The sequence below is a fragment of the Prionailurus bengalensis genome, chromosome D1 (assembly GCF_016509475.1).
Source record: "Prionailurus bengalensis isolate Pbe53 chromosome D1, Fcat_Pben_1.1_paternal_pri, whole genome shotgun sequence".
Taxonomy (NCBI): Eukaryota; Metazoa; Chordata; class Mammalia; order Carnivora; family Felidae; genus Prionailurus; species Prionailurus bengalensis.
In genome coordinates, this window is record NC_057346.1 from 90665183 (window position 1) to 90692788 (window position 27606).

Consider the following 27606-nt stretch of genomic DNA (forward strand, 5'->3'; position numbering starts at 1 on the left):
AACGAGCTCTTCTAAAGCTAAAGCTTTGTTTCGCGCTTGGAAATTGACTTCAATTATAGCTGGAGTAATGCTTTCATTCCATTTGGTTTGACTGGATTCAATTAACTTTGGGGGGAACACCTACCATTCTGTGGATTTCACGTCACCGTTTCATTTAACCTAGAGTATCTATTGCTATCTTTTTTCTGTTGTCATTTTCGTCTCTTTATTCATTTCCTGTGTGATCAGAGAGTGTTTCTCCAGTTTGCCTTCTGTATCACCAGGTTGCAAACTTGTCTTTTCTAGCACCCAATGTATTTATTTTATGTCTTCTCCCTGGGCGTTAGTTTCATTGCCCTTCCTGCTGATCTCAGCTTATCTCCTCATCAAGGCCTCATTCTCGTTCAATAGAGACAATTCCCTATAGGAACAAAAGTAAATAAATATTTTCCCATTTTTCTTCTGGTTCGGAAAAAAGATTTGAAAGATCTGGTCATTTTCCACTGAAAGATTTGGTCATTAGAAAGGTTTTACTTTGTGCTGTAGAATGTCTTCATAGATCTCATATTGATTTTGTTCTATTATTCATGCTAGAAAGAGGAGAATTCTGTGTAGAGACGATGTTCAAGAATACTTATGTCAACGTCAGTCAGAACCCTCAGACCTTTCCTTCCAGGGGCTACCTGCAGTTTCAGCTTGAGTTTAAGCCTGGACCTACCTCCATAGGAAAAAAACAATGCTGGCTTTGTTTCCAAACATAAGACTCTTCAATGAGAATGCAAAGAGACTCATATTGAGACAGTTCTTACTTGATTCAATATCAATGGGTTCTTTTTTTTGAAAGAGAGAGAAAAAACGATCAGGGGAGAGGCACAGAGAAAGAGAGAGAGAGCACGAACAGGGGAGGGGCAGAAAGAGAGGGAGACACAGAATCCAAAGCAGGCTCCAAGCTCCGAGCTGTCAGTACAGAGCCCAAAGCTGGGCTCGAACTCATGGACCACGAGATCATGACTTGAGCTGAAGTGGGATGCTTAACCAACTGAGCCTCCCAGGTGCCCCAATGGGTTCTTATTTGACAGAGTAAGAAGGCAAATATGGATAGTCACCTAGCTTATTGTATATTTGCAGACCCCTTTTACTGTCATTGCCTTTTTTTTTTCATATGGTAAAACAAATACATAATCACTGAACTCAGAATAAATCTTACGTGCATCTAAACCTGTAGTTGAAAGAGGCAGGCAGGATTGTAGGAGAGCTTTCTGAGGGGCTCTTTGACCTTTCCCCTAGGCCTGTTTTTCTGGTTAATGCAGTGCTCCTTGCTGGAACGGATTTTTATCTTTGCCTTCGGAGTCAGCCTCCCGGATACTTATAACCGCAGCATATCTGAGGCAGATTCTCTCTTCTGCCTTATGCTCCAAGGACTTTCTACTTTGAGCAACCCTGCTCATTAGGGCAGTCTCCCTTCCCTTTGTCAAGTTGGGAGGTGTCCCTGGGGCCATCACAAAAGGGGCCTCAATTCAATCATCAGTGGGCTTTCTCTTTTCTCCTGCCCCTTCCCTTCCTTTCCCTCTACCTCCTTTCCTTTTATTTCCTGTTTTCCTTCCAGACAATTTTCTCTGCAAAAATTAAAGAGTGGCTTGGGACCCTGTCTGGGTCTCAGCTGTGCCCCTCAAAATTCTTATGTTGAATCCCTAACACTCAATGTGACTGTATTTGGAGACAGGACTTTTCAAGGGATAATTAAGGTTAAATGATGTCATATGAGTGGTTTATCATCCAATAGGATTGGTGTCCTGACGTGGGGAAGAACAGGCAGCAGGCACACGTGAGCACAAAGGAAAGACGCTGTAGGGAGAACGCCCCACAAGAAGGCGGCCATCTGCAAGCCAAGGAGAGAGGCTCCGGGAGAAACCAGCCCTGCTGATGCTTTGGTCTTAGACCTCCAGAACTGTCAGAAATAGACTTGTGTTGAAGCCATCCAGTCTGTGGTATTTGTTATGAGAGCCCTAGGAGATGAATACACACCCCATCTACCCATCGTGCTGCTAATCCGTGGAGACTCCTTCTGGGGATCCTGGTATCTAATTTTTATCCCTAATATCTGATATTGCTGAAATTTTCTGGCATTTTAGATGTTTTATAGGCATTTTATTTTTTATTTATTTATTTTTCAGAGAGAGAGGGAGGGAGGGAGAAAGAGCCTGAGTGGGGAGGGGCACAGAGAGAGAGGGAGACACAAAATCCAAAGCAGGCTCCGGGCTCTGAGCTGTCAGCACAGAGCCCGATGCTGGGCTCGAACCCACGAACCGTAAGATCATGACCTGAGCCAAAGTCAGACGCTTAACTGACTGAGCCACCCAGGTGCCCTATGGGCATTTTAATGAGCCCTGGGAAAGAAGGTTCTGCTTGGCTTTCCCTTAATCCCCTCTGAAACTTCACATTGCTTATGGTCTCTAGCATGTCATTTAGCAGCTATGCCCTATCCTGTTTTGCTCATTTATAGCAGCAGCTTTAACATCATCTGCCCAATTCACCTATAGCTTGCAAGCTGCAGGCTATCGTGTTCTGTAATTCCTGTCTAATGCCATGCTACGCTTAAAAATGCTGGAGGGTTGGTTGATTGACTTAAAACCTCGAATTGGATCCAGGGCACAGAGATCTTGATCCTTTCTGTTTGGTAGGTTCAGATTTCTGTTTGGTGAATTCAGATTCCTGGAGGAGTGAAGGCAGGGGGGCTGGGCCTTCTCCCAACAGATGGGAACATTTTGAAGCCCCCAGTTCTGGTTTCCACATGAAGTGATGAGCTGGTCTGTTGTTTTCCCTGGGGACCCAGAGGCAGCTGCAGACAAACAGCAGGTGAGGAGGAAGAGGCTGGAGCAGGTTGAGGCTGTAAACAACCGGAGCTATATTAAGAAAAGTCTTGCATGGGCAGTCCTGGTCTCAATGCTGCCACCCACTGGGCATTTCCTGAACTGACTTTCCCCAGTCAGCGGCTCAGGGACAGGTGGTTGAATGACTTGTAACATAAAAGAGTCTTTAAGTTGGGAGGACTATTACCCATCATAAGCTTTGGTGTTTTACAAGGGCCAGTTGTGGCAGATGAAATGATTTTAGGTAGAGACATAGTCACGTTGGGTGTGCATTAACACTGGATTGCTTTTCCAATTTTCTTTTAATCCTTTTGGTATTGGAAAGGAGAAACCATCTGGTGCTGGCAGACCTTTGCACCTGATAACCTTCCTTTCTAACAGAGAAAGCATTCACCCTCCTACATTGTGTTTCTGCTACGACCATTCGAAAGCATATGAAAGTCTTTCTTCATGTAAACAAGGTGACTTCCTTTAAAGGCAAATGTTAAGGGGCGCCTGGATGTTGGTTAAGTGTCCGACTTCGGCTCAGGTCATGATCTCGTGGTTTGTGGGTTTGAGCCCCGCGTCGGGCTCTGTGCTGACAGAGCCTGGAGCCTGCTTCGGATTCTGTGTCTCCTTCTCTCTCTGCCCCTCCCCCATTTGTGCTCCGTCTCTCAAAAATAAATAAATATTAAAAAAAAAATTAAAAAAAATTTTAAGGCAAATGTTAATAGTGCAGGTGATATTTGATGTTCCGCCCAGGATCCAAGAGAAAAGAGAGGCTCTCTAGGAGTCAACCGAGCTTGGCATCCAGATGGACCTTCACAATGGCAACGCCTGACACAAAGACAAGGTCTCCGAGTGGCCACCCTCCTACTGGTCACCAGAAGAAAGAGAGAAGAACAGTGCTGGGGGAAAGAATATTAAAAGTTGGGAGTGTAGTCCCTGTGGCTTTAAAAGGCATGAGAAACCAGGGACTTTAAGTCGTATCAAAGGGGCATATGAGCGGGCAATGCTGTGCAGAGGCAATACAGCTTGCTGCCACGAGTTGTGGATCCTGGGGCCTTAAACCATATTTTGGATTTTTCCTTTTAATCCGTCAATTATTATTACATGTTATATACTTCCATGTAGAAAAGTAGGAGAAAATAGAAACTACATATAAAATCCGTTGGCAGAGCAGTTACAAAATTCAGCTGTGCAAGTCGCTGAGTTTATTTGCTTTCAGAAGCCAACGGACTGGCCATTAGGAACTCCCATTTAGTGGAAAGGCAGGCATGTAAACAGTGCCTCAGTTTCCCAGTCATTTCACAGTCACTCCTGTATTTTCCCTCTTGTTCTCTGTCCTTCTTCTCTGGTGGCTCCTACATTTCTGACATTATGGCTTGGAGGTGGGGGATGGGGACCTGGCTGACACCTGCTCAGGGTTTTGGGTATGGACTTCATCACATCTCAGTATTTGTGGACAGAACTCTTTTTCAGCGCTGGTCATCTGACTTAGTTCTGCCTCTTCCTCCTTGCGACAGTGAGGTCCTCTTGCGACCTCTCTGTGTCCTTTCCAGAGTCTAGCATCAGAGAATCCACGGCTTGTCTCTGACCCCTGATCCCCTGCACCCCACACAGTGTTACCAACTCAGCTGCTGGGACTCATGCAGCCTTGCTACAGTGCAGCTGGGAGATTTTGCCCATTTTTCCAGGCTCAACCCTGGAAGTCAGATACTCTGTGCTCTCAGATCCCCAAAAGTATTGGGACACGGTTCCATAGGCACCTCCCCTTCTGCCTATTTCGTTCAAGCTGGGCTGACACCCACGGTCCCTTCTTGGAGGCTTTCATCAACATCTCTCTCTTGCTGGGCCTGTCTCCTTCACCTCTCCTTCCAAACCCCGTCTGCTCACCAGGATATTGATCACATCTGGAAATGGGATGGCCTAGTGCTTGGTCCAAATCTGTTATTTATGAGATACACTGAATTCAAACGGCCCAAGCTAAGGCAAATCAAAATATTTTGTTTCTTTTGGACTTATTTTCTGAGTAATGAGTTTCAACAGGCTAATTGGAAGGTCATACATTAAGAATTATCTTTGTTCTTCCTCTCAAGGCAGTGGCAGTGGCCTGAGTTCCTCTTGCTGGTAAGGGGAACACATTGGTTCATGATTCAAAATTTATCTAGCGCTGGCTAGCAGTTTATATTTTCTAGAGAAATATAAATAGCCTCTCAAAACTTTTTCCCATTCACTTTTGAACTTAAATAAAATTCTTTGCTTTGTTCCCTTCATATTTAGAACTATTTCTTATTCAGTATCACTTAAAAAATAAATTTCTGGGATGCCTGAGTGGCTCAGTCAGTTAAGTGTCTGACTCTTGATATCAGCTCAGGTCATGAGCTCATAGTTCATGGGTTTGAGCCTTGTGTCAGGCTCTGTGCTGACAGTGCGGAGCCTGCTTGGGATTCTCTGTCTCCTTCTCTATCTCTGCCCTTCCCCCACTCACCTTCTCTCTCTCTCTCTCTCTCTCTCTCTCTCTCTCTCTCTCTCTCTCTCGGTGTGTGTGTGTCTCAAATAAATAAATAAGCACTAAAAAATTAAACTTATTTTGAAGCTACAGATTTACATGTAGTTATAAGAAATAATAAAGATACGACATACCCTTAACTGTTTCCCTGAATGGCAACATCTTGCAAAAGTATGGTACAATATCACAACCAGCATACTGACCTTAATATAGTCAAGTACAGACTTTTCCAGCACTCCTAGGATCTCTTGCATTGCCCCCTGGTAGCCATACTCACTTCCTTCCCACCCCCACTCCTTAACCCCTGGCCACCACTAACCTGTTCCCCATTTCTAGAAGTTTGTCATTTCAGGAATGTTATATAAATGGAATCATACAGGGACACCTGAGTGGCTCAGTCGGTTTAGTGTCTGACTACGGCTCAGGTCATGATCTCCTAGTTTGTGGGTTCAATCCCCGCGTGGGACTCTGCTGACAGCTCAGAGCCTGGAGCCTGTTTCGGATTCTGTGTCTCCCTCTCTCTCTGCCCCTCCCCCACTCATGCTCGCTCTCTCTCTCTCTCAAAAAATAAATAAACATTAAACATTTTTTAAATGAAATCATACAGTATATAAACTTTTGGACTTAGCTTTTTTTCTTTTCTTTTTTTAAATTAGAGAGAAAATGCGTGAGTGGGGCAGGGGGAGAGAGAGAGAGAGAGAGAGAGAATCTCAAGCAGACTCCACACTCAGCATGGAGCCTGATGTGGGGCTTGATCTCACAATGCTGGGACCACGACCTGAGCCCAAATCAAGAGTGGAATGCCCAACCAACTGAGCCACTCGGACACCCCAGGAATTAGCTTTTTCCACTCCGCATAATCTCTGGAGATTCATCCAAATGGTGTCTATCACTAATTTGTCCCTTTTCATTGCTGAGTACTGTCCCAAAGTGTGCACGTACCACAATTTGTTGAGCTATTCACCAGTTAAAGGACATCTGGGTTATTTCTAGTGTTTGGCTATTACAAATGAAGCTGCTATGAGCACTCATGTACAAGCTTTTGCATGAACACAGTCTTCATTTCTCTGCGATAAATACCCAGGAGTGCAATTCTTGGGTCATTAGGGCAGTTGCATGTTTAGTTTTTTTTAATGGACTTTTTCAGAACAGTTTCAGATTTATAGAAAAATTGAGATTATAGTAGAGAGAACTCTCATATATCCCAAATTCATAGAAAAATTGAGATGATAGTGGAGAGAACTCTTGTATATCCCTCACCTAGTTTCCTCTATTACATAAAGATAATATATTTGCCACACTTAATGAACCAGTAAACTTCCTTCAGCCTTTCCTTCAGTAGACTGAATGATGGCCCCACAGTTTCCAGGTTCTAATCCTTGGAACCTGCAAATGTTATTTACATGGCAAGACTTTGCAGATATGACTTAGTTAAGGATTTTGAGGTGGGGAGATTATCCTGGATTATCCAGATGGCCCCTCAGTGCAATCCTAGATGCTTTTCTTAGGCTCTGGAGAGGCTGAGAAATACTTAACACAGAATGAAGAGGAGAAAGCAATGTGACCACTGAGGCAGAGATTAGAATGTGGCCACTCTAAGGGGATGTAAGAAATGCTGCTCTAGGGACTGGAAGGAGCAAAAACCAATTCTTCAGTTCTTTCCCAGAATCTTCCAAAATTCGTAACTTACTAGAAGAATCTAAAAGCTTCTCTTCAACACAGTTCCCCTTTCTGAAGGCAGCCAGTGTTCCTACATTCTTGCTCATTTTCCAGAGATATTTGATACATATACAAGCAGATTATATTTGTACATATTTCTCTCAGACTTTTAGCTGTACAGTACCATGTACATTGTTCTGTTCCTTGCTTCCCCCCCCCACCCCGCCTCCAACAAGAACTGTTAAGGATTGTTCCATATAAACACACTGTTTCTTTTCCTTTTTATGTGCTCATTATATTCCATTGAGAAGATAGATCAGTATTCATTTAACCAGTGACAACATTAGTTGTTCTCAATGTTTTGTTATTGCGAACAGGTCTTAATGAATGTTGTACATATATCACTTTGTTTGCATTCAAGTATATTTGAATATCCCTAGGATAAGTTAGTAGATGTGGAATTTCTAGGTCAAAGTATTAGTGTATGTTATGGACTGGTCCCCAAATTCACCTTGAAGCTCTAATCCTCAGTGTGACTATGTTTGGGGATAATGCCTTTAAAGAGGTAATTGAAGATAAATGAGGTCATAAGGATGAGACCCTAACCCAGTAGAATGGATGTCCTTATAAGAAGAGAAACACAGGGGTGCCTGGGTGGCTCAGCTGGCTAAGTGTCCGATTCTTGATTACAGCTCAGGTCATGATCTCACAGTTTGTGAATTCGAATTCCATGTTAGGCTCTGTGCTGACATCATGGAGCCTGCTTGGGATTCCTTCTCTCACTCTCTCTCTCTCTGTGCCCCTCCTCCACATAGGCTGTCTCTCTCTTTTTCTCTCTCTCTCTCAAAATAAATAAATAAACTTAACAAAAAAAGAAAGAAGAGGAAGACACACCAGACTTCACACACAAAGAAACCATGTGAAGACACAGCAGGAGGGCAGCCATCTTCAAACCAAGGAGAAAGGTCTTACCAGAAATCAACCCTGCTACCACCCTTGATCTCAGACTTCCAGTCTTGAGAACCGTGAGAAAATAAATTTCTGTTGTGTATGCCACCCAGTCTGTGGTATTTGTTATGGCAACCCACATAGACTACTACAGTGCATAAGTAATCTTGACAATTATTGCCAAATTGCTGTTCATGCACACTGTACTGATTTGTACTTCCTCCTGCCTCTGCTCTTCTGCTGATGGACATTTACATTACTTTAAATTGTTCGTAACAAATGGTACTGCAATGAACATCGTTTTAATAATTTTTTTAAAAGACTAATTTTATTTGGTTTTGCTGATTAATAACTGTACACCTGATCAAAAGACAGCCAGACACTTGCTTCAGTCAGAAACCCAAATTTGACCGAGTTAAACAAAAACAAAAACAAGGACCTATTGGCTCTTCTAACTCGGGAAAGTTTGCAATTTTTATGTGTCCCACCGGTATCAAGAGAGGCTCTAAAGTTTCAAACATTCCACTCATTAAATTGAACTTTTACCTATGATGTTATCCCAAATTTCCAGGAAGCCATGGTTTCTTAGATTCACAATGGCAGAAGGAAAGACCTGTGCATATATTAGTCAGGACTTATTATGGTTTTGTAGGACAGAAATCCAGATCAACCTAGCTTGAGCAGAAAATGGAATTTCTTTGCTTTGATAATGGAGAAGCCTATGAGTTTGAAGCTTATTTTAGGCATAGTTGGATCCAATAGTTTAAGTGATGTTATCAGTTCTTTCTTACTGCCTTTCTGATTCTCTTGCATGGATTTCTTCCTTGGATTTCATTCCCATATAGATTTTGTCATAGGCAACATGATGGCCTTGGCAGCTACAGACTTATGAAATCCTTTGGTTGCCCAACCTTGGGAGAAGAGAGCAGTCCTTCTCTCTCGATTGTTCATATCACTCTCCCAGAAAAACGCTGCCTGTGAAGGTCATGTGACTAACCCTGGCCAGCCACTGTATCCAAGGGACTGGGAAATTTGATTGACTGCCCTTGGCTCAGTGAGGCAGGCAGGGCTGTGAGACTGACAGCCATGTTAGGGTCACGATAAGTGGAGGAGGAGCTGGCCTCAGTTGGACAGACAGAAAAGAACTGATATCAACTTTCTTATAGAAGATCAAATTATAGTCAGAATATTCCTTGCTGAAAATCTAGCCAGAGCAAAAGGATTTAGTTGGATGATTCAAAAGTGTAATGATTTCAGGCAAAATAGCTTGCGGAGTTCTTCAAGCTATGCACACCCCAAGGATAGGAAAGTGACATTTTGGGGGTTGACAGCCCCCTTTCTTTCATGAATATTTGTGTGGTTTTTTTTGTTTTTTTTTTGTTTTTTTTTTTAATTTTTTTTCAACGTTTATTTATTTTTGGGACAGAGAGAGACAGAGCATGAATGGGGGAAGGGCAGAGAGAGAGGGAGACACAGAATCAGAAACAGGCTCCAGGCTCTGAGCCATCAGCCCAGAGCCCGACGCGGGGCTCGAACTCACAGACCGCAAGATCGTGACCTGGCTGAAGTCGGACGCTTAACCGACTGCGCCACCCAGGCACCCCTATTTGTGTGTTTCTATAGACCTTTCTGGCTTCAATTTTCTAAGTTTCCATTAATGACTGTATTTATTTTCTAGAGCTGTCATAACAAAGCACTACAGGGTGAATGGCTTAAAAAACAGAAATTTATTGCCTCACAGTTCTAGAAGCTTGAAGTCTGAGATGAAGGAGTCAGTGGGGTTGGTTTCTTCTGAAGCTGGTTTCCTGTCTCCTTGTCTGGTAGATGGCTATCATCCCCCTATGTCTTCACATGGTCTTTCCTCTGTGTGTGTCTGTGTCCTGATCTTTTCTTATAAGGGCACCAGTCCTTTTGAATTATGACCTTATTTTAATCTAATTATCTCTTGAAAGACTCTTTCTCTAAATACAGTCATATTCTGAGGTGCTGGGCATTAGGAATTCAACATATGAATTTTGAGGTGACACAATTCAGCTCATAAAAATGACCCACCACCTCACTTTGGCTAATAAATTCTTTTCATATTTTAATATCTGTCCTCAAGTTTTACTAAGCCTGGAAACTATTGTATTTTCTCCTCTTGATGTGACTTTTCACATCTCTATTCTGATTTGTTATGGATTGATTTTATAGTATAACTCTAAGAAGGCAAACTTAATTCAAATATTTTTAGGGGGTGGATATTTCTCTAGTATTCCCATGTAGCACCTAATATTTATTAAATGCCTACATAGCATCAGACTCTAAGCCAGACTTTTCCCTCTGATTATTTAATCCTCATAGGGATTCTGGAAAGTAGGTGTTACCCATTTTTACATAAGATTAATCTGAGGAAATCATCATTGCAGTGTGGTTACATGAATGGTTCAAGGTTACAGAGCTACCTAGTGACAGAGCAGAAAATACATCTCATATCTTTTGACTCTTTATTCATAATCTCATTATCTCTCTCTACCGAGAGATACCAACTACTCCAAACATTCCAGATTTGTTTATTTTAATTCTACATTAGACTGCATGTTTCTAGAAGTCAGAGGCAGCTCTGATGGTTAATTTTATGTGTCAACTTGACTGGGTCACAAAAGGCTCAGATATTTGACTAACCACCATTTCTAGCTGTGTCTGTGAGGATGTCTCTGGATGATATTAACATTTGAATCAGTAGACTGAATAAGGCCATTTGTCCTCTTCAATGTGGATGGATATCATCCAATCTGTTGAGGGCCTAAATAGAACAAAAAGAAGGCAGAACTTATTCTCTCTCTCTCTCTCTCTCTCTCTCTGTTTGACTGTTCAAGCTGGCACATCAGTCTTCTCCTGCCCTTAGACTGGGTCTTATGCCACTAGCTTGCCTGAGTCCTTGCTTACAAATGGCAGATCATGGAACTTCTCACCCTCCATAATCTTGTGAGCTACTTCCTCATAATAAATTTTTCTCCTAGATATCTAGAATAGAGATATCTCTTATTGGTTGTGTTTCTCTGAAGAGCTCTATCTAACATAGTAGCATTGGGGCTCCTGGGTGGCTTAGTCGGTTAAGCATCTGACTCTTGGTTTAAGCTTAGGTCATGGTCTCACAGTTTGTGAGATCGAGCTCTGCATCGGTCTGTGTGCTGACAGCACGGAGCACACTTGGGATTCTCTCTCCCCTCTCTTTCTGTCCCTCCCCCATGCATGCCCACTCTCTCTCTCCCTCTCAAAATAAATAAACTTAAATAAATAAATAAAATGGCTGTGTTTAATGCAGTATTTCAGCAGAGAGGATAGCAAGTGGAAATACTTATGGGCTTTTTGAGGACCAGCACAAGCATCAGTGTGGCTGTAGCAAGTGGGTGGAAGAAGTAATAATCCTGGTTTGTCCTTGTGAAATCTTTGGCTTTTACTCTAACCAAGATGGGGAACCACAGGAGGTTTTTGACCAGAGAAGTAAAATGATCTGACTTGTAATTTTAACAAGACTAGAATTTGTTGACTCATTAGATGTGAGGATTTATAGAAAGATACGTGAAGAATGACTTTAGGAATTTACCTTGAACTAGGGAGTTAGTTGTCTTTAAACAAGATGAAAAAGACTATGAGGGGAGAGGGTTTGGGGGGGAGGATGGGGAGTTATTGAGGCAACATCGTGCTTAACAGTGTGCTAAGCACCTTACATGTATTTGTTTAATTCTCCTAAGAACTTTACCAGGCACTACTATTATTTCCATTTTCAAATAAGGAAATAGAGTCAGAGAGGTTAAGAAATGTGCTCAAGATCACACAGCCTACAAGAATTGGGGGTAGAATTTAAACCCAGGTTTGTGTCACTCCAAAGCCTGCAGTACCCAGTACCACAGCCAACACTAATACAGATAATAATGGCCAAGATAGCCACATTTGCTCATTAAGACGGTGGCCTAATGAGTATCCTCAGATGTGACCATCCATAGAGCCTCTTCCTCCTTGGGTAGGTGGATAAAGGAAGTGTCCAAGATAAGAGACTTGATCCGCACTATATTAGTCTGCTTGGCCTACCGTGACCAAACACCACAGAGTGGGTGGCTTCAACAACAGAAATGTTTGGGCACCTGGGTGGCTCAGTTAAGCGTCCGACTTTGGCTCACGTCATGATCTTGCGGTCCGTGGGTTCGAGTCCCGCATTGGGCTCTGTGCTGACAGCTCGGAGCCTGGAGCCTGCTTTGGATTCTGTGTCTCCCTCTCTCTCTCTCTCTCTCTGCCCCTCTCCTGCTCACACTCTGTCTCTCTCAAAAATAAATAAACATTAAAAAAATTAAAAAAAGAAAAACAACAGAAATGTATTTTCCCACAGGGAAGGCTAGGGGTCAGAGATCCAGGTGTCTCAGGTTTGGTTTCTTCTGAGACTTCTTTCCTTGGCTTGGAGATGGCCACCTTCTCTTTGTGTCCGCACATGGTCTTCTGTGCTTGTGCATCTCTAGAAGTGTCCTAATTTCTTCTAGAAAGGACATCAGTCAGACTGGATTAGGGCCCACCCGAACGACTTCCATTTTGTCTTAATCACCTCTTTAGAGGCTCTATCTCCATCTCCAAATACAGTCACATTTTGAGGTACTGGGGGTTAGGATTTCATCATGTGAATTGTGGGAGATACAATTCAGCCCATGACACCCACCTTCAGATCAACAGGCAGAAGTCAGAAGTTATGTCAACACTATACTATGTTGTTGCTGATTATTACCAAGGAGAAATAGTTTTGTTGGAGAAAGGTCATGAGTTCACGTTCCAAGAGGCCATTGAACCTGGAGTTGATTCCTGGTATCTTACACCAAGTCTCTATGTAATGGCCTGTGGGCGATGGGAAATAAAGAAGCCACAACGAGACTTAAGAAGTCTGAGAACACGTCATGATATCATATTGCTGAGAACATTTTTTTTGGTGTAATACATGCTAACTAAAAATAATCATGGGTCTGTGTTAGTGGTTGGTGATTTTTTTGGGGAGGGTGAAGGGTACTGGAGATATTGGATACGTTGAAGGAAGTTGGAGGATTGGAGGAGAATGATGGTATGTTCTTTGCTAGAAGTACAAAGAACATCAAATCTCAACTAAAGTTCAACTCAGCAAGTCCCCCCCACCCCTTCTTGTCACAAAGCAAAATTACTTTTTAAAAAAAATTGTATTAAAAGTTTTTTTAAGTTTATTCATCTATTTTGAGAGTGGGAAAGGGGCACAGAGAGAGAGGGAGAGAATCTCAAGCAGGCTCCTTGCTGTCAGCACAGAATAGGACACAGGACTGAGCACCAAAGCAAGAGGTGGACGCTTAAGCAACTGAGTCACCCAGGTGCTCAAGCAAAGTTACTTTTTAAGGTTGACATGAAGACAGGAATGAGTAGAATCCAGATTGGTCTTTGTAGAGACTTGTATAATGAAGTAAATTATTGCTACTAATAGCCATCCCTAGAAGTGGAATTAAAGATATAAACATTTCTCTTTTCTGCAGTGATAATGGCATGGTGGGATTTTATCTGCATTTGGAAATTGTGCTCTTTGAGCGGGAGAAGTGTCCCAGGAAAAATTTATAATAAGATAAACATTTAAATCACATAGTGAATTATAAACTGTTTTTTGAGAAACATTATAGGCAATTCAGTGGCAGATTTTTGCACAAAAGTAATGAGGAGTTGATTCTGTCTTTCCGTTTCTCTCCAGAACCACTATTCATAAGTTGAAAAGAAAATAGTTTTTAACTAACATTTATTGAAAACATAGCAATTGTTCTCATTATATAGAAAAGCAAGCCACGTAGTAACTACGTACAGAAACACAGTTAAATTAAGTTAAATTACAGTTAAAGTCCCTTTGTTTAAAAGTATCTTTTTCTCACCCTCCAAAAATTATTGTGCAATTTTGGGAACCCCCAAATTGTAGAGCTTGGGACAGTTGCCCAGTGCAGGTTTTTGTAAAACCGTCTAGTGCCGTCCTGTGATTACTCATTTGGGGCTATTATGTTTACCCTACGCTGAGAAAGCTCATTCCTCAAACTTGAATTCTAGCCTTAAGAAATTTTGATCAAATTCATCCTACACTGGTGTTTGATCTCATTCTTAGACCATCTGCAGCTAAATAGGACAAGGAGGAAAGAAACGACTTTCTATATTTGGGGTTTGAAGACGGAACAGAGGACTCCAAATTAGAAAGGATGTCTAGTACAGTCATAACCACTGCACCTCACTTCTCAGTTCCTCAGACTCCTTCACGAGGCCATGGGGTCTTCATGTTTTCACTTGTTTGAGGAACGAGGAGAAGGCATTCATTACCTATTTTCTGGGGCCAGTTAGCAGTCATGAACTTCACGTTGGACCCTTGACTCCAATGGAAGATTGCAACCAAATAGGTGTGGGGTGTTGAGCCAGCTACTTCGACTGCCTAAGCTTCTGGCATTGTTTCTTAGTCTATAGAAATTGTGGGGGGTCCCCACAGAGGTAGAGGGGAAGGTGGGGGGGGGCGGGAGGATGGAAGTTGGGATAAAGGGAGGGGAGAAGAGAACCAAACTATGACTCCTGAAACCAGTTCACGGATTCGACTTCAGGAGACTTTTTTCTGATAGACTTTTTTTGCCCACACGATGGCACTAGCCGTTTAGAAACAGCCTCGCTAACACCAGCGAGCCCGCTGCGGCACTCCTGAATTTGTGGAGAAGGAGCAGCAGCTGACGTTTAGAGCAATTAATAACACATTAGAAAATTTACTAACAGGGATAATCCACATTGAGTTAATTAGAAAGCAATTTCAAGACTGGGGAAGTGGGGGAGGAGTGAGCGGGTAGAGATGCTGGCTGTCTGCTACCAGAGCCGTGGCAAGTTTGCACTATCACGGAAGGCTCTAATCTAGCAGTGACCTATTAAGGTCCTGCTTCTTTGCCAACTCAAGTTCCTTTCCAGGCTAAGGGGAGCCAGATGGCATGGGGGTGGGAGAGGCAGGGATGCTCCCTTTCCAGTGAAGTGGAAAGAATCTTGTCCCGGGAGCGTCGAGAGCTGGTTTGCAATGCTTTTTCTGCTACTGATTCCCTCCTGTGACATTGAGCAGGACACTGCCCTTCGGGGACTGTTTCTCACCTATAAGATGTGTTCGTTGGGTCAGATAACCTCTGAGTTCCCTTTCAGCTCTGGCATTTGAGTTGGCGATGTTAGGAGGCAAGAGTTTTGTGAGCTGGAGATATATAGATACAAGCTTATATATGTAATCACGATGTCAGTAAATAGCATCTGCTGGATTATGATAAGAGCACAAAATGCCGCATTCACACACTCAGACCACAGCTGCAGGAGGAGATTTTGATTGATATCAGCCACTAGAGCTCATGGCTGTCTGGGAAGAAATTGAATTTGAAAAGTTCTCTTAAAAGGGCCTGCAGGAAGCCAAGGGGAGTAAGTGTAGGCAACTTGCTAAGGAGGGTTGGGGGCTCAGATGGAGAGGCCAGGGAAAGGAGTGACGGCCTGGGAGGTGCACGTGGCCAGAGGGAGCCAGGCCAGAGCAGGGCCTGTCGACACTTCCAGGATTAACCATAGCTAATCACTCAGCTGGGAGCGCTGTGCTCAAGGCTGGAAACTGGCATCCAGTCGTCCAAACTCCACTTTGCCCTTTTCATTCTTTTCCTCTTGCTAAATTTGGCCAAGATCTGTCAGCAGTGTTTTATTTTTAATTTGCTTGGAACAACGTAGTATCCTAGGCAGCTCTGACTTTGCTGATTTATGACGGAAGTCCAAGTTTGCTCCAGGTGGGGTATGTCATGTGGAAAAGATCTGGAGCAAGAAGAGTGGGTAGAATTTTAGTGGCCAGAAAAAGGGACAAGAATTCATGGCTGAGCTCGTTTCTCCTGATGATCCGATGGAGGTCTTAATTCTCGGCAGAGGACCAGGTGACCGTGATGTATTTTCAACATGGATGGGAGAAAGGCCCCAGGTGTCATGGGGAAGAACAAGGAAATACTGGAAATCCTGCCCTTGAAGAATCCGATATATATAAATCCAGACTTTTATTTAAAAAAAATTAGAAGAGTATATCTTCATATGCACCCAATATTGTATTTTGCCTCATTTAAAATTCATTATAGTACCGTTACTTATTTGTAAATCTTATGTGGTTTTTTTCTATTTTAAAGGTAACATAACTGATAAGATTAGACAATACAAAACTCTATGGTAAATATGGTAAAAGAAAAAAAAAAAGATAAATTTCTCTGATGGCTAACTGGTCTGACTTTCATGCCCCGTCCCCTATGGCCTGCTGCATATTTGATGAGTCTCTGTGAACACCTAACTTCCCTAAGAAAAATTGGAAAGGATTCCATTTATGAATTTTGAGATTAGATGAATTTTCTAACTCTGGTTTGGGCTTGAAGCGTGACCAACTGACCCTGTTTGCCTCAGACTTTCAGGTCTAAACTCAGGAAAGTTCCAGGCAAGTGGGATGGTTGGTCACTTCAGTTTCACTTAACTTCTAAGTGAGTCTTGAGAACTGAAGCCCGATCCTTGGAAGCTGGGACTCGCTGCTTTGTTCTAATTCTGTGAGATATTTCCCGTTCGCTTCAAGGCGAAGCAAGAACGTCTGGCTCTCTCTCCTTGAGACATGAGTCCATGAAGACAAGGGTTTGGGAGCATGGGAGGATGGATGGGAAAAGCATCTTCTCCCGTATCAGTTATGTCGTGCCTCCTCTCTTCCTGACCCAACTGAATAAAGAGGACTTCAAAGCCATAAAGCCCGCACACCCTGGAGGCCCTACTTCCTGCTGAGTTGAACAGTTGAACATGGACACGGAACTTCTCAGCTCCCACCTGCCCAGTCTCACAGTGTCATATGAATCTCAGGCGATGAGTCCATCCCCTTGGGCACAAACACACTGAAGTGCCTAGAAGCCACAGGCCATCCGTCCCAATAATATTACAATGGCTTCTGCTCTGTCTTTAGCTTAGTGAGCAGAAGCTGTGTCCCCAGGACTGTTGTGCAGTTAGATAGACCCAAGTGCAAAATAGTGGGGATATAAGAGGAGTGTCTTAGGCGGACAGCATAGCACAGAAAAATCTGCGCACCTGCCTCTCTGACAGTTTTTGCTAAGAATCAGATGAAAACAGGGGCACCTGGGTGGCTCAGTCAGTTAAGCGTCCGACTTTGGCTCAGGTCATGATCTTGCCATTCTGGAGTTCGAGCCCTGCGTCCGGCTCTGTACCGACAGCTCAGAGCCTGGATCCTGTTTCAGATTCTGTGTCTCCCTCTCTCTCTGCCCCTCTCCCAGTCGCACTCACTCTCTCTCCCTCTCTCTCTCTCAAAAATAAACAAACATTAAAAAAAAAAAAAACACGAACCAAATGAAAACAAGACAATCCCTCACATGTTAGCCGGACAGAGGGGGTACTTTGGGAATAAAGCTGGCCTAAGAACTATGAATGGTATTTGAAACAGATGGTGCCAGGTATTCATCCTCACATTATTACAAAGCGCCTTTCAATAGTCTTTCACAGTGGAGTGGAGTGGAGTGGAGTAGAGTGGTTAAGGGGCCCACGTTCACTAGTTAGGGCTGTGTGATCTTGCACCAGTTCTCCATTGCTCTAAACTTCTGTTGCTTCTCTTTAGAGATAAGAATGTCAAATGTATGAGATTGTTGGGACAGTTAAATAATAGGTAAAGCCCTTACAAACCTGGCCTACTGCTTGGGGCTAAAATGATCCATCCTACCTGTAGATGAGGGGATTATGGCTCCCAAAGTTTAAGTAACGTATCAAAGACCTGAGGCAAGATTCAAATCTAGGTCTGTTGACTTCAAAACACTAGTCAAGTTTAAACTCAGTGTTGGTGCTAGGAGCACAATGTTCTCTGGCTGAGAATTGACCAGGTACGAGGCTTATGGGATGGTTTGGATACTGTTTTAAAATAACAACAAGAAATTTTCACCAAGCTAGTATTTGATGAGTATCTACGGAGGGCAGACACTGTCCCAAGTATTTTCCTGTCCTAACTTTCACTGTATAACCTCACTGACTCTGAGGTATATGCTATTAGTATTGGATGAGATAACTGAGGCACAGAGCCCTAGAATCTTGGTAGAAGCCAGAGCTTATGTTGACAAGTTCATTTCCAACCCAAACAGTCTTGGGGAGTGAACTGGCAGCTCTGGCAATGTTCCAGCACACACCCGTGACACCTGGGTCCCCCAGCTAAGCTTCCTGAAGGGCCAGGTGCCAGCTGGAGCTGGGGGCTCCTGGCCTGTGATTGGCCGCCATCATGTGTGGTTAGCTGTCCGTGGTGGGGGAGGCTGGGAAGGACAGTGGAGGCTGATAAATAATGCAGCAGTCTGTTCTGAGGGACGAGAAGGCAAAGAGGAGGAGGAGAACACACTTTGCCTTCTCTTTGGCATCAAGTGATATCAGACGAATTACAGACATCCCAACAATTTGGCCAGGCAGCCTGCTGAGCAAGGTAACACTCATGATTTTCATGCCTTGAGCCACAACATTTATTACATTTTTTTATGTTTCTAATCAGAAGGACTTAGGCTTTTCTTCCTTGCAGGGATTGAGGGGAGGGATCAAGGGAAGCTGACAACAATTTGATTTTTCTTTCTAACATATAAAAATTGGAAAGGAGTAAGAAGCCGAGTTTAGGAAGACACTATAGGTTCATAGAGAAGGCGCAGATATCCAAATTACTGGAAATGAATATTGTGGGCAGAGAAAGGCTTTAAGGAGCGCTTCCTGAATGAATGAGTAAATAAATCAGCAGAAGGAAAGCTGTGACTCTTGGAAAGGAATACTGTGCTTGTCTAGGCATGATCATCAGCAAACGGAGTCCAGGGTGGGAGGAAATGTGTAGTTTCCCAGGTATTTCCAGGTATTGCCAGGAATTTCCTGAACTAGATTGGATGAAGTAGCAGTCCAGTTTTTCTCAAAGTGTGACCCATGGACTCCTCATAGCAGGATCACCGAAATGCTTAACAAATGCATTTTCTGGACTCCATCCCAGATAAACTGAATCAGAATCTCTGGAACCTGATGATCTGCATAAAATTTTGAAAGCAAGCTCCCCAGTGATTCTAATACCCAATAATTTTGGGAATTGCCATTGTAGAGACCCTACACAGAGGTTATGTTCTTGAACCAGGATTCCTGACCAGGGGGTTGTGACAGTGCCCTTCTCTTTCTGAAGTGGTTCAAGCAAGCAGTTGCCTGGAAGAAGGGCAAGAATCTTAGGGTCATGTTGTGGATGCTTAAGACTTATAAAAAGGCTGTGGACGTTGTCAACTTTTTGATGATGGTGTTTGGCAAAAAGCAGGAAATAGTATTTGTGGAGTGAACGAACGGATGAATGAGTGGGGTGGGTGTGACAATGAGGGGTCACACTTGGGCACGCAGTGGTCACTTGGACATTGTGTAGAGACTAAGTTGAAGATGGGAAGAGGGGAGACTGTGAGTCAAGTGCTAGGATGTAGGTGTGTGCAGGGTAGGAGTTGGGCGGGGCGTCAGGGGCGGGGCTGCTGCTGTGACCCAGCCTCCTGAAGTCGCTAATCACACACTCACCAAACCGTAGCTTCTGCCCTGGTTTGTCAAAATGAATCTGTGCCCTGTGTTGACAAAGCCCCCACAGCTGTGATGGCAGGTGATGGCAACACTGAGGTGGGAACGGGGCCGGGCCACCAACAGTCACTTTGCCTTTTAGATTCTAAGGTTGGTCTGCTGCTGAGACCTTTTTTTAGAAGAGAGGAGATCAAGTGTTTGCAAGATTCCTGAGTGTCAAACAATGACTACACGATAACTCGTTCATCATGCTAACTTCATGCTGTCTATAGGTCCATATTTTGGTTCCCTTTCTATATGTTTACCAGGAAAAAGAAAAAAAAAAAGGAAAGGAAAGGATGCTGGTCAGATTTGAGGCTTAGCCAGGTCTTAAAATTCGGTGAGGAGAGGGGAGAATTTAGGAAGAAATTAAAATGACTATGGGCACATATAAATCTAGTCATTAAAACATTTTTCCCTAAAGTGAACTGATCACAAAATTAAAAAAATAATACACGTCTGTTGTGAAAAACTAAAATGGTGTAAGAATGAATAAAATAGAAAATTAAAGATACCTTCTCGCCAGTGTCACTCCATTTTTAGAGTAGATGTTGTTAAGATTTTAGTGCATATCCTCCCAGAATGTTTCCACTTCCAGGTCTGAGCAAATGTGCCTACATGGAATCTTACTATACTTGTTCTTGTTGTCCGTTCTCTGCTTTGTTGTGTGGGTATCCTTCTGTATCGTTGAGGCATATAGAAATCACACATATGCACTAATGCATATGGAAATGTTAGACGTCTGTGTTGTTTTCCACTGTATATCTGGACCATAGTTTACTTAATAATGCCCTAGGGGTGATTATTTATGCTGCTGCCTCTTTTCTAAGGTAACAATTTTTTTAAACAAATCTCTTTCTGTCACTCTGTCTTTCTCCATGTAATATTCACTGTGGGAATAACCTGTGGAATGTTTATTCCCACACAAGGAATAGCCTGTGGGAATATATCTATAGAATAACTTCCTAAAAGCAAATTTATTGCACCAAAGATCAAATATATTTAAACTTTTTTTTCTTTTGAGAGAGAGAGGATACAAGTGAGCGAGGGGCAGAGAGATAAGGGGGTGGGGAGCGTGGCTCATCCAGGGCTCACGCTCACCCTAAGTTGGGCTCGTGCTCACCCTATGTGGGACTCGAACTCACAGACTGTGAGATGGTGACCTGAGCTGAAGTCCAATGCTTAACGACTGAGTCACCCAGGAGCCCACTATATTTAAACTTTTAAAAAGCATTGCTAAATTGTCCACTAGGGGTATTATACCAATTTATACTTCTCCAAAGAATGTATGAAGATATTTGCATTTCCCCACACCTTCATTAATGCTGAGTAATGATAGTTTTAATCTTTGCTAACCATATAGATTAAAAAAAATACCTCATTAGGTCTAGTTATTAAAAGTTCTATCTTCTTGTAAAAGTAATAAATGTTTATTTCAGAAAAAGTAGAGATCATAGGCATGCATGAAAAATATAAAACATTTACAGCTCCCACAGATCGCCACGATTAGCATCTTGATGTATATTCCCTCAAAACAAAAAGCATAACACATCCCTTCCACCCTCTTCTTGCTTTTTGTTTGGATAAAGTTTTAGCAGTTGAGTTGAAAGACAAAATAGCAAATACATTTGATTCGAATGTCAATGGCTAATAATTGGTTGGGATAGTACTCTTTCTCTGGGAGTATTTAAAAGAATGTATTTTGGCAGATCACATTTCCAGCCAGTGGGTGTCAGGAGAGGAGTGGGCAGGGAGGGGAGATAGTTCTAAGGATCCTTCCAACAAGCCTTGTGGTTGACTTACTCATTGTGGAAACGCATTATTTAGCTCCAGAGATGGTGATGCAGTTGTTTTGTTTTTTTTTAAATTTTTTTAATGTTTTTATTTATTTTTGAGACAGAGAGAGAAAGAGAGCATGAGCAGGGGAGGGGCAGAGAGAGAGGGAGACACAGAATCTAAAGCAGGCTCCAGGCTCTGAGCTGTCAGCACAGAGCCTGACGCGGGGCTCAAACTCACGGACTGTGAGATCATGACCTGAGCCGAAGTCAGACGCTTAACTGACTGAGCCACCCAGGCACCCCCCCCCCTTTTTTTAAATAACACCTCAAAATATTATCTTGGAAATCCAGACAACAAGCATGTTAGAAAAAGACTGGGTAGGAAAAGGCTAATGGAATGAAAAGGCATTTGGGAAAGAGTTCCAGCCAATGGGACAGGGGAGACCTGGAAGGCCTTCACACTGACATAGGACAGAATTTAGAAACATAACTGAACCATAAGCAATGTTGAGGTGTTTGTTGGGCTGCAGTTGAGATACTTCTGAGGTTAATGAGACTTTTGAGATGGTTGAAATTGTACAGATCTCACACAGTCCTGTGTTCAGATCTCACACAGTCCTGCAATTTCACAGGATTTCCTTTTTGATCATGTTTTCATGAAAAACATCAATCCCCGAAGCCTAGTGCATGCCAGATGGAATAAACTTCAGTAGTTTAAAGAGATGACTCAAGAAGAAACTTTGTTAGCAGCAGTTAGGATTAGCACTTGTCCCTCCTTCCCCACAGATCCCACCCCGGCTCTTTCCTCTGAGGATTAGTCTCCATGACCACATGATTATATAAAAATATCATCAATTTTGTTAGCTAATTAACTGAGAAGTCGGGGTGGGGAATGTATTGCTTGATATAATTGATGGGTCAAGAGTGTTAAGCTAGGCAAATTTGGGAGAGAGATGATAGGTTGAAATATAGTTGCTATTTTTCCAGTGATGTGTACCAAGGAATTTTGAGAATAGTAGGCTGTTTGGATCTGGAGAGGACTCAAATGACATTTTCAGGTTTTTTTCTACAGCATGATTGGTGTCTACACTGACACCAATCGGTAGGGTTTCCTGGCATATGCAATTGCTAATATTTTTTTATCAGAAGAAAAATCTTATTCCCACCTCTTCTTATTACAAACTATAAAGCTAATGTCCATTGTCCAGTAATGACTTCCAGGATGGCCTATGTGATTTTTATCTGAAACTACTTGAATTTTTCATCTTAAAAGCCCTTTGGAATGTTTGTACGTGCACCCTATGGTTTGTTGCAGGTTTAAAGTTCTGTGGTTTTTTGTTTCTAATAGAAACAAATTTATAATTTACAGCAGTGTTCACTAATTAAAATTGTAAGCATAATTACTATCCATGATACTTATTATTAGCTAGCATTCATAACGCTTCAAAATTCACTTCATTCTTTCAAGTAGTGAGTAATTAGTTTCTTTGGGTTTGTAGCTTTATCATCCCTTTATGGCCTGTTTAGAAGAAATAAACAACCAACCTCCTGGGAGACTGCTTTAAAAAGCTGGAAATATATTGTCCAGCTATGCAATGAGGCTAATACAATGCAGAAAATGTGACTTTTCCGTGGTTTCACTAGCCAGTTTTTCCTTGTATTTCTTCAGCAAATAACTATTCAACCCTAATACTAGGAATTGCACTAGGAAGTGTACTAGGAATGTTGGAGAGACAGAAATGAATTACTCAGAAATGAATTACTGTCCTCAAAGACCTTAAGGTTTTGGTGGAAAGAAGTAAGAGTATACATATCTATGTAACACAAACCATGGTGGCTCACGGTGGTGTAAACGACCACGTGCACTGTCAAGGCAGGGAATGACTGTCCTCTGCTGTATGCTCAGCACCTAACATAGTGTATTAAAATGGGAGGTTGGAGAAGTAACTTTTTGCATCAGTGAATGAATGAAAAATTGAATGTATTCATTTCTATTTCTTCCAAGATGCATCAGTGGGATATTGAATTTTTTGTCTTAATATGACTTATTTCCATTGTTCTCAGGTAACTCAGCCATCATGGCTGTCTCTTTGCCACCCGCCCTGGGACTCAGTTCCGCCCCAGATGAAATTCAGCACCCGCATATGAAATTTTCAGAATGGAAATTTAAGCTCTTCAGGGTGAGATCTTTTGAAAAGGCACCTGAAGAAGCTCAAATAGAAAAGAAAATTTCCTCCGAGGGGAAACCCTCTCTGGAGCAATCTCCAGCAATCCTGGATGAGGCTGATGGTCAGAAGCCAGCCCTGAGTCAACCGGCATTAAAAGCTCACCCTACGTTTTCGAAGAAATCCCATGATGATGGGAAAGCAGGAGACAAAGCAATCCACCAAGCCAACCTTCGCCATCTCTGCCGTATCTGTGGGAATTCTTTTAAAACTGATGGGCACAATAGGAGCTATCCAGTCCATGGGCCAGTGGATGGTAAAACCCAAGTCCTTTTACGGAAGAAGGAAAAGAGAGCCACTTCCTGGCCAGACCTCATTGCCAAGGTTTTCCGGATTGATGTGAAAGCAGACGTTGACTCGATCCACCCCACTGAATTCTGCCACAGCTGCTGGAACATCATGTACAGGAAGTTTAGCAGTGCCCCATGTGAAGTCAACTTCCCAAGGAATGCACCCATGGAGTGGCATCCCCACACGCCATCCTGTGACATCTGCCGCGCTGCCCGCCGGGGACTCAAAAGGAAGAGCCATCAGCCAAACGTGCAGCTCAGCAAAAAACTCAAAACCGTGGTTGCCCGAGCGAGAAGAGCCCGTCGGCACAAGAAAAGAGCTCAGGCAAGGATCAGCAGCAAGGAAGTGATGAAGAAGATCTCCAAGTGCAGTGACATTCATCTTAGTACCAAGCTTCTCGCGGTGGACTTCCCGGCACACTTTGTGAAATCTATCTCCTGCCAGATTTGTGAACACATCCTGGCTGACCCTGTGGAGACCAGCTGTAAGCATGTATTTTGCAGGATTTGCATTCTCAGGTGCCTCAAAGTCATGGGCAGCTATTGTCCCTGTTGCCAATATCCCTGCTTCCCTACCGACCTGGAGAGTCCAGTGAAGTCCTTTGTGAGCATCTTGAACTCCCTGATGGTGAGATGTCCAGCAAAAGAGTGCAATGAGGAGGTCAGCTTGGAAAAATATAACCACCATGTCTCAAGCCACAAGGAGTCAAAAGAGACTTTTGTGCATATTAATAAAGGGGGTCGGCCCCGCCAGCATCTCCTGTCCCTGACGCGAAGGGCTCAGAAGCATCGCCTGAGGGAGCTCAAGCTGCAAGTGAAGGCTTTCGCCGACAAGGAAGAAGGTGGAGATGTGAAGTCTGTGTGTCTGACCTTGTTCCTGCTGGCACTGAGGGCGAGGAATGAACACAGACAAGCCGACGAGCTGGAGGCCATCATGCAGGGACGGGGTTCTGGCCTGCAGCCAGCTGTGTGCTTGGCCATCCGTGTCAACACCTTCCTCAGCTGCAGTCAGTACCACAAGATGTACAGGACTGTGAAAGCCATCACGGGGAGGCAGATTTTTCAGCCTTTGCACGCCCTTCGGAATGCTGAGAAGGTCCTCCTGCCAGGCTACTACCCCTTTGAGTGGCAGCCACCTCTGAAGAACGTGTCTTCCAGCACTGACGTCGGCATTATTGATGGCCTGTCTGGACTGTCCTCCTCTGTGGACGATTACCCGGTGGACACCATTGCCAAGCGGTTCCGCTACGACTCGGCTTTGGTGTCTGCTTTGATGGACATGGAAGAAGATATCCTGGAAGGCATGAGAGCCCAAGACTTGGATGACTACCTGAATGGCCCCTTCACCGTCGTGGTGAAGGAGTCTTGTGACGGCATGGGAGATGTGAGTGAGAAGCATGGGAGCGGGCCAGCAGTTCCAGAAAAGGCGGTTCGCTTTTCGTTCACAGTCATGAAGATTACTGTAGCACACGGCTCAGAAAACGTGAAGGTATTTGAGGAGGTCAAACCTAACTCTGAACTGTGTTGCAAGCCCTTGTGCCTCATGCTGGCAGACGAGTCTGACCACGAGACGCTGACGGCCATCTTGAGCCCTCTCATTGCCGAGAGGGAGGCCATGAAGGCCAGCAACTTAGTGCTGGAGATGGGAGGCATCCTTCGGACTTTCAAGTTCATCTTCAGGGGCACTGGGTACGATGAGAAGCTTGTCCGGGAAGTTGAAGGCCTCGAGGCTTCTGGCTCAGTCTACATTTGTACCCTTTGTGATGCCACCCGCCTGGAGGCCTCTCAAAATCTTGTCTTCCACTCCATAACCAGAAGCCACTCTGAGAACCTGGAGCGCTACGAGGTCTGGCGTTCCAACCCGTACCACGAGTCTGTGGAAGAACTGCGGGATCGAGTGAAAGGAGTCTCATCGAAACCTTTCATTGAGACAGTCCCTTCCATAGATGCACTCCACTGTGACATTGGCAATGCGGCTGAGTTCTACAAGATTTTCCAGCTAGAGATAGGGGAGGTGTACAAGAATCCCAATGCCTCCAAAGAGGAAAGGAAAAGGTGGCAGGCTACGCTGGACAAGCATCTCCGGAAGAAGATGAACCTGAAGCCAATCATGAGAATGAATGGCAACTTTGCCAGGAGGCTCATGACCAAAGAAACAGTTGAAGCAGTCTGTGAATTAATCCCCTCCGAGGAGAGGCATGAAGCTCTCAGGGAGCTGATGGACCTTTACCTGAAGATGAAACCTGTGTGGCGATCGACATGTCCTGCTAAAGAGTGCCCAGAATCCCTCTGCCAGTATAGTTTCAATTCACAGCGTTTTGCTGAGCTCCTCTCTACCAAGTTCAAGTATAGATATGAGGGCAAAATCACCAATTACTTTCACAAAACCTTGGCACACGTGCCTGAAATTATTGAGAGAGACGGCTCCATTGGGGCCTGGGCAAGCGAGGGAAATGAATCTGGCAACAAACTGTTCAGGCGCTTCCGAAAAATGAATGCCAGACAGTCCAAGTGCTACGAGATGGAAGATGTCTTGAAACATCACTGGTTGTATACCTCCAAATATCTGCAGAAGTTTATGAACGCTCATAACGCATATAGAAACTCTGGGTTTACCTTAAACTCGCAGCCAGGCGTGGGGGACCCAATAGGCCTAGAGGACTCTCTGGAAACTCAAGATTCGATGGATTTTTAAGCAGGGCAGCCGCCTTTGTGTTGGTTTTGCAAATAAGTTTTCTTCTGGGTTGCACTGAGACCTTCTCCTGGCACCCTTCACTTCTGTGTGTGGGGCTTCACCACCCGAGCAGTGGTAGATCGGAGAGGCCAGAGGTGCCGAATCCATGTCAGCAATGGATAACTGATGAGCTGAGTGCTTGAGCCGTTTAGGGAGTTCAGGAAAGCAACAGGAGAAATCAGTTATTTGGAAGCTCAATAACTCAGAACAGGAGTAACTGCAGGGGCCCAGAGATGAACAAAGATGTGCGTGTGTGACTGAGTGCTGTGGAAAATCAAAGCTAAGGTTGTCAAAGAAATAGCCAGGGAAGTCAGGAAAGGGATTTGTCTTGTGGTTTGCATTCCCCACCCCCTCAATTTATTATTCTTTGTATTGAGATATAAGTGTTTTTTTTTTTAAATACCATTTCTGTAGAATTCTTTATTTTATAAATTTCACAGATCTTGGCTTATTCCACAGGATTCAAAAATCTTTAAAAGCTTTTCAGATTTCTCTGATAATAACATCTTACACTTGTATGGCATGGTGACCTTTAAAAAGTGCTAGTGCATTTTCTCATTTGGTATCTTTATGCAGAAATACCCTACATCCAGAAAATTTTTGGAAAATCAACCTTCTTCTGAGTCTCAATGATGTCAATGTCGAGTGACCTTAAGGGGCTTAGGGGGTCATCTGCCACCATGAATTTTTCAATAATAAAGTTGAAAGAATAAAACTGTTAGCTACAGTTAGTCATGAAATCTTCTGATAATACATTTTTCTTATCTATCAGTAGCCAAATATGATTTTTATTTTTACTTTTTAATTTCAATTAGAGTCTCCAATGCTTTTCTATATAATCTTGAAGCCTTTTAAAATCTGGGTTTACTTACTGTATAAAAACAGATCTAATGTTTTACTGAAAAATTTCTGCCAGATTTTCTCCATGTGAAACCGGGGTCAATTTTACTAAATCCAGATTTCATGGAGTCTTTCCCTCTGCAATGTGTTACTCTTTCTATTAAGAC

General features: G+C 43.3%; 1 protein-coding gene across 1 annotated transcript; it reads left to right on the forward strand.

Annotated features, from left to right (window-relative positions):
• Window positions 1-18313: 18313 nt before the first annotated feature.
• RAG1 (recombination activating 1) lies at window positions 18314-27580 on the forward strand. Its single transcript, XM_043580977.1, has 2 exons — window positions 18314-18439; window positions 23415-27580. Exon 2 carries the CDS (start codon window positions 23429-23431, stop codon window positions 26558-26560), a length of 3132 nt encoding a protein of 1043 aa, XP_043436912.1. The 5' UTR covers window positions 18314-18439; window positions 23415-23428; the 3' UTR covers window positions 26561-27580.
• The last annotated feature ends 26 nt before the right edge of the window (window positions 27581-27606 follow it).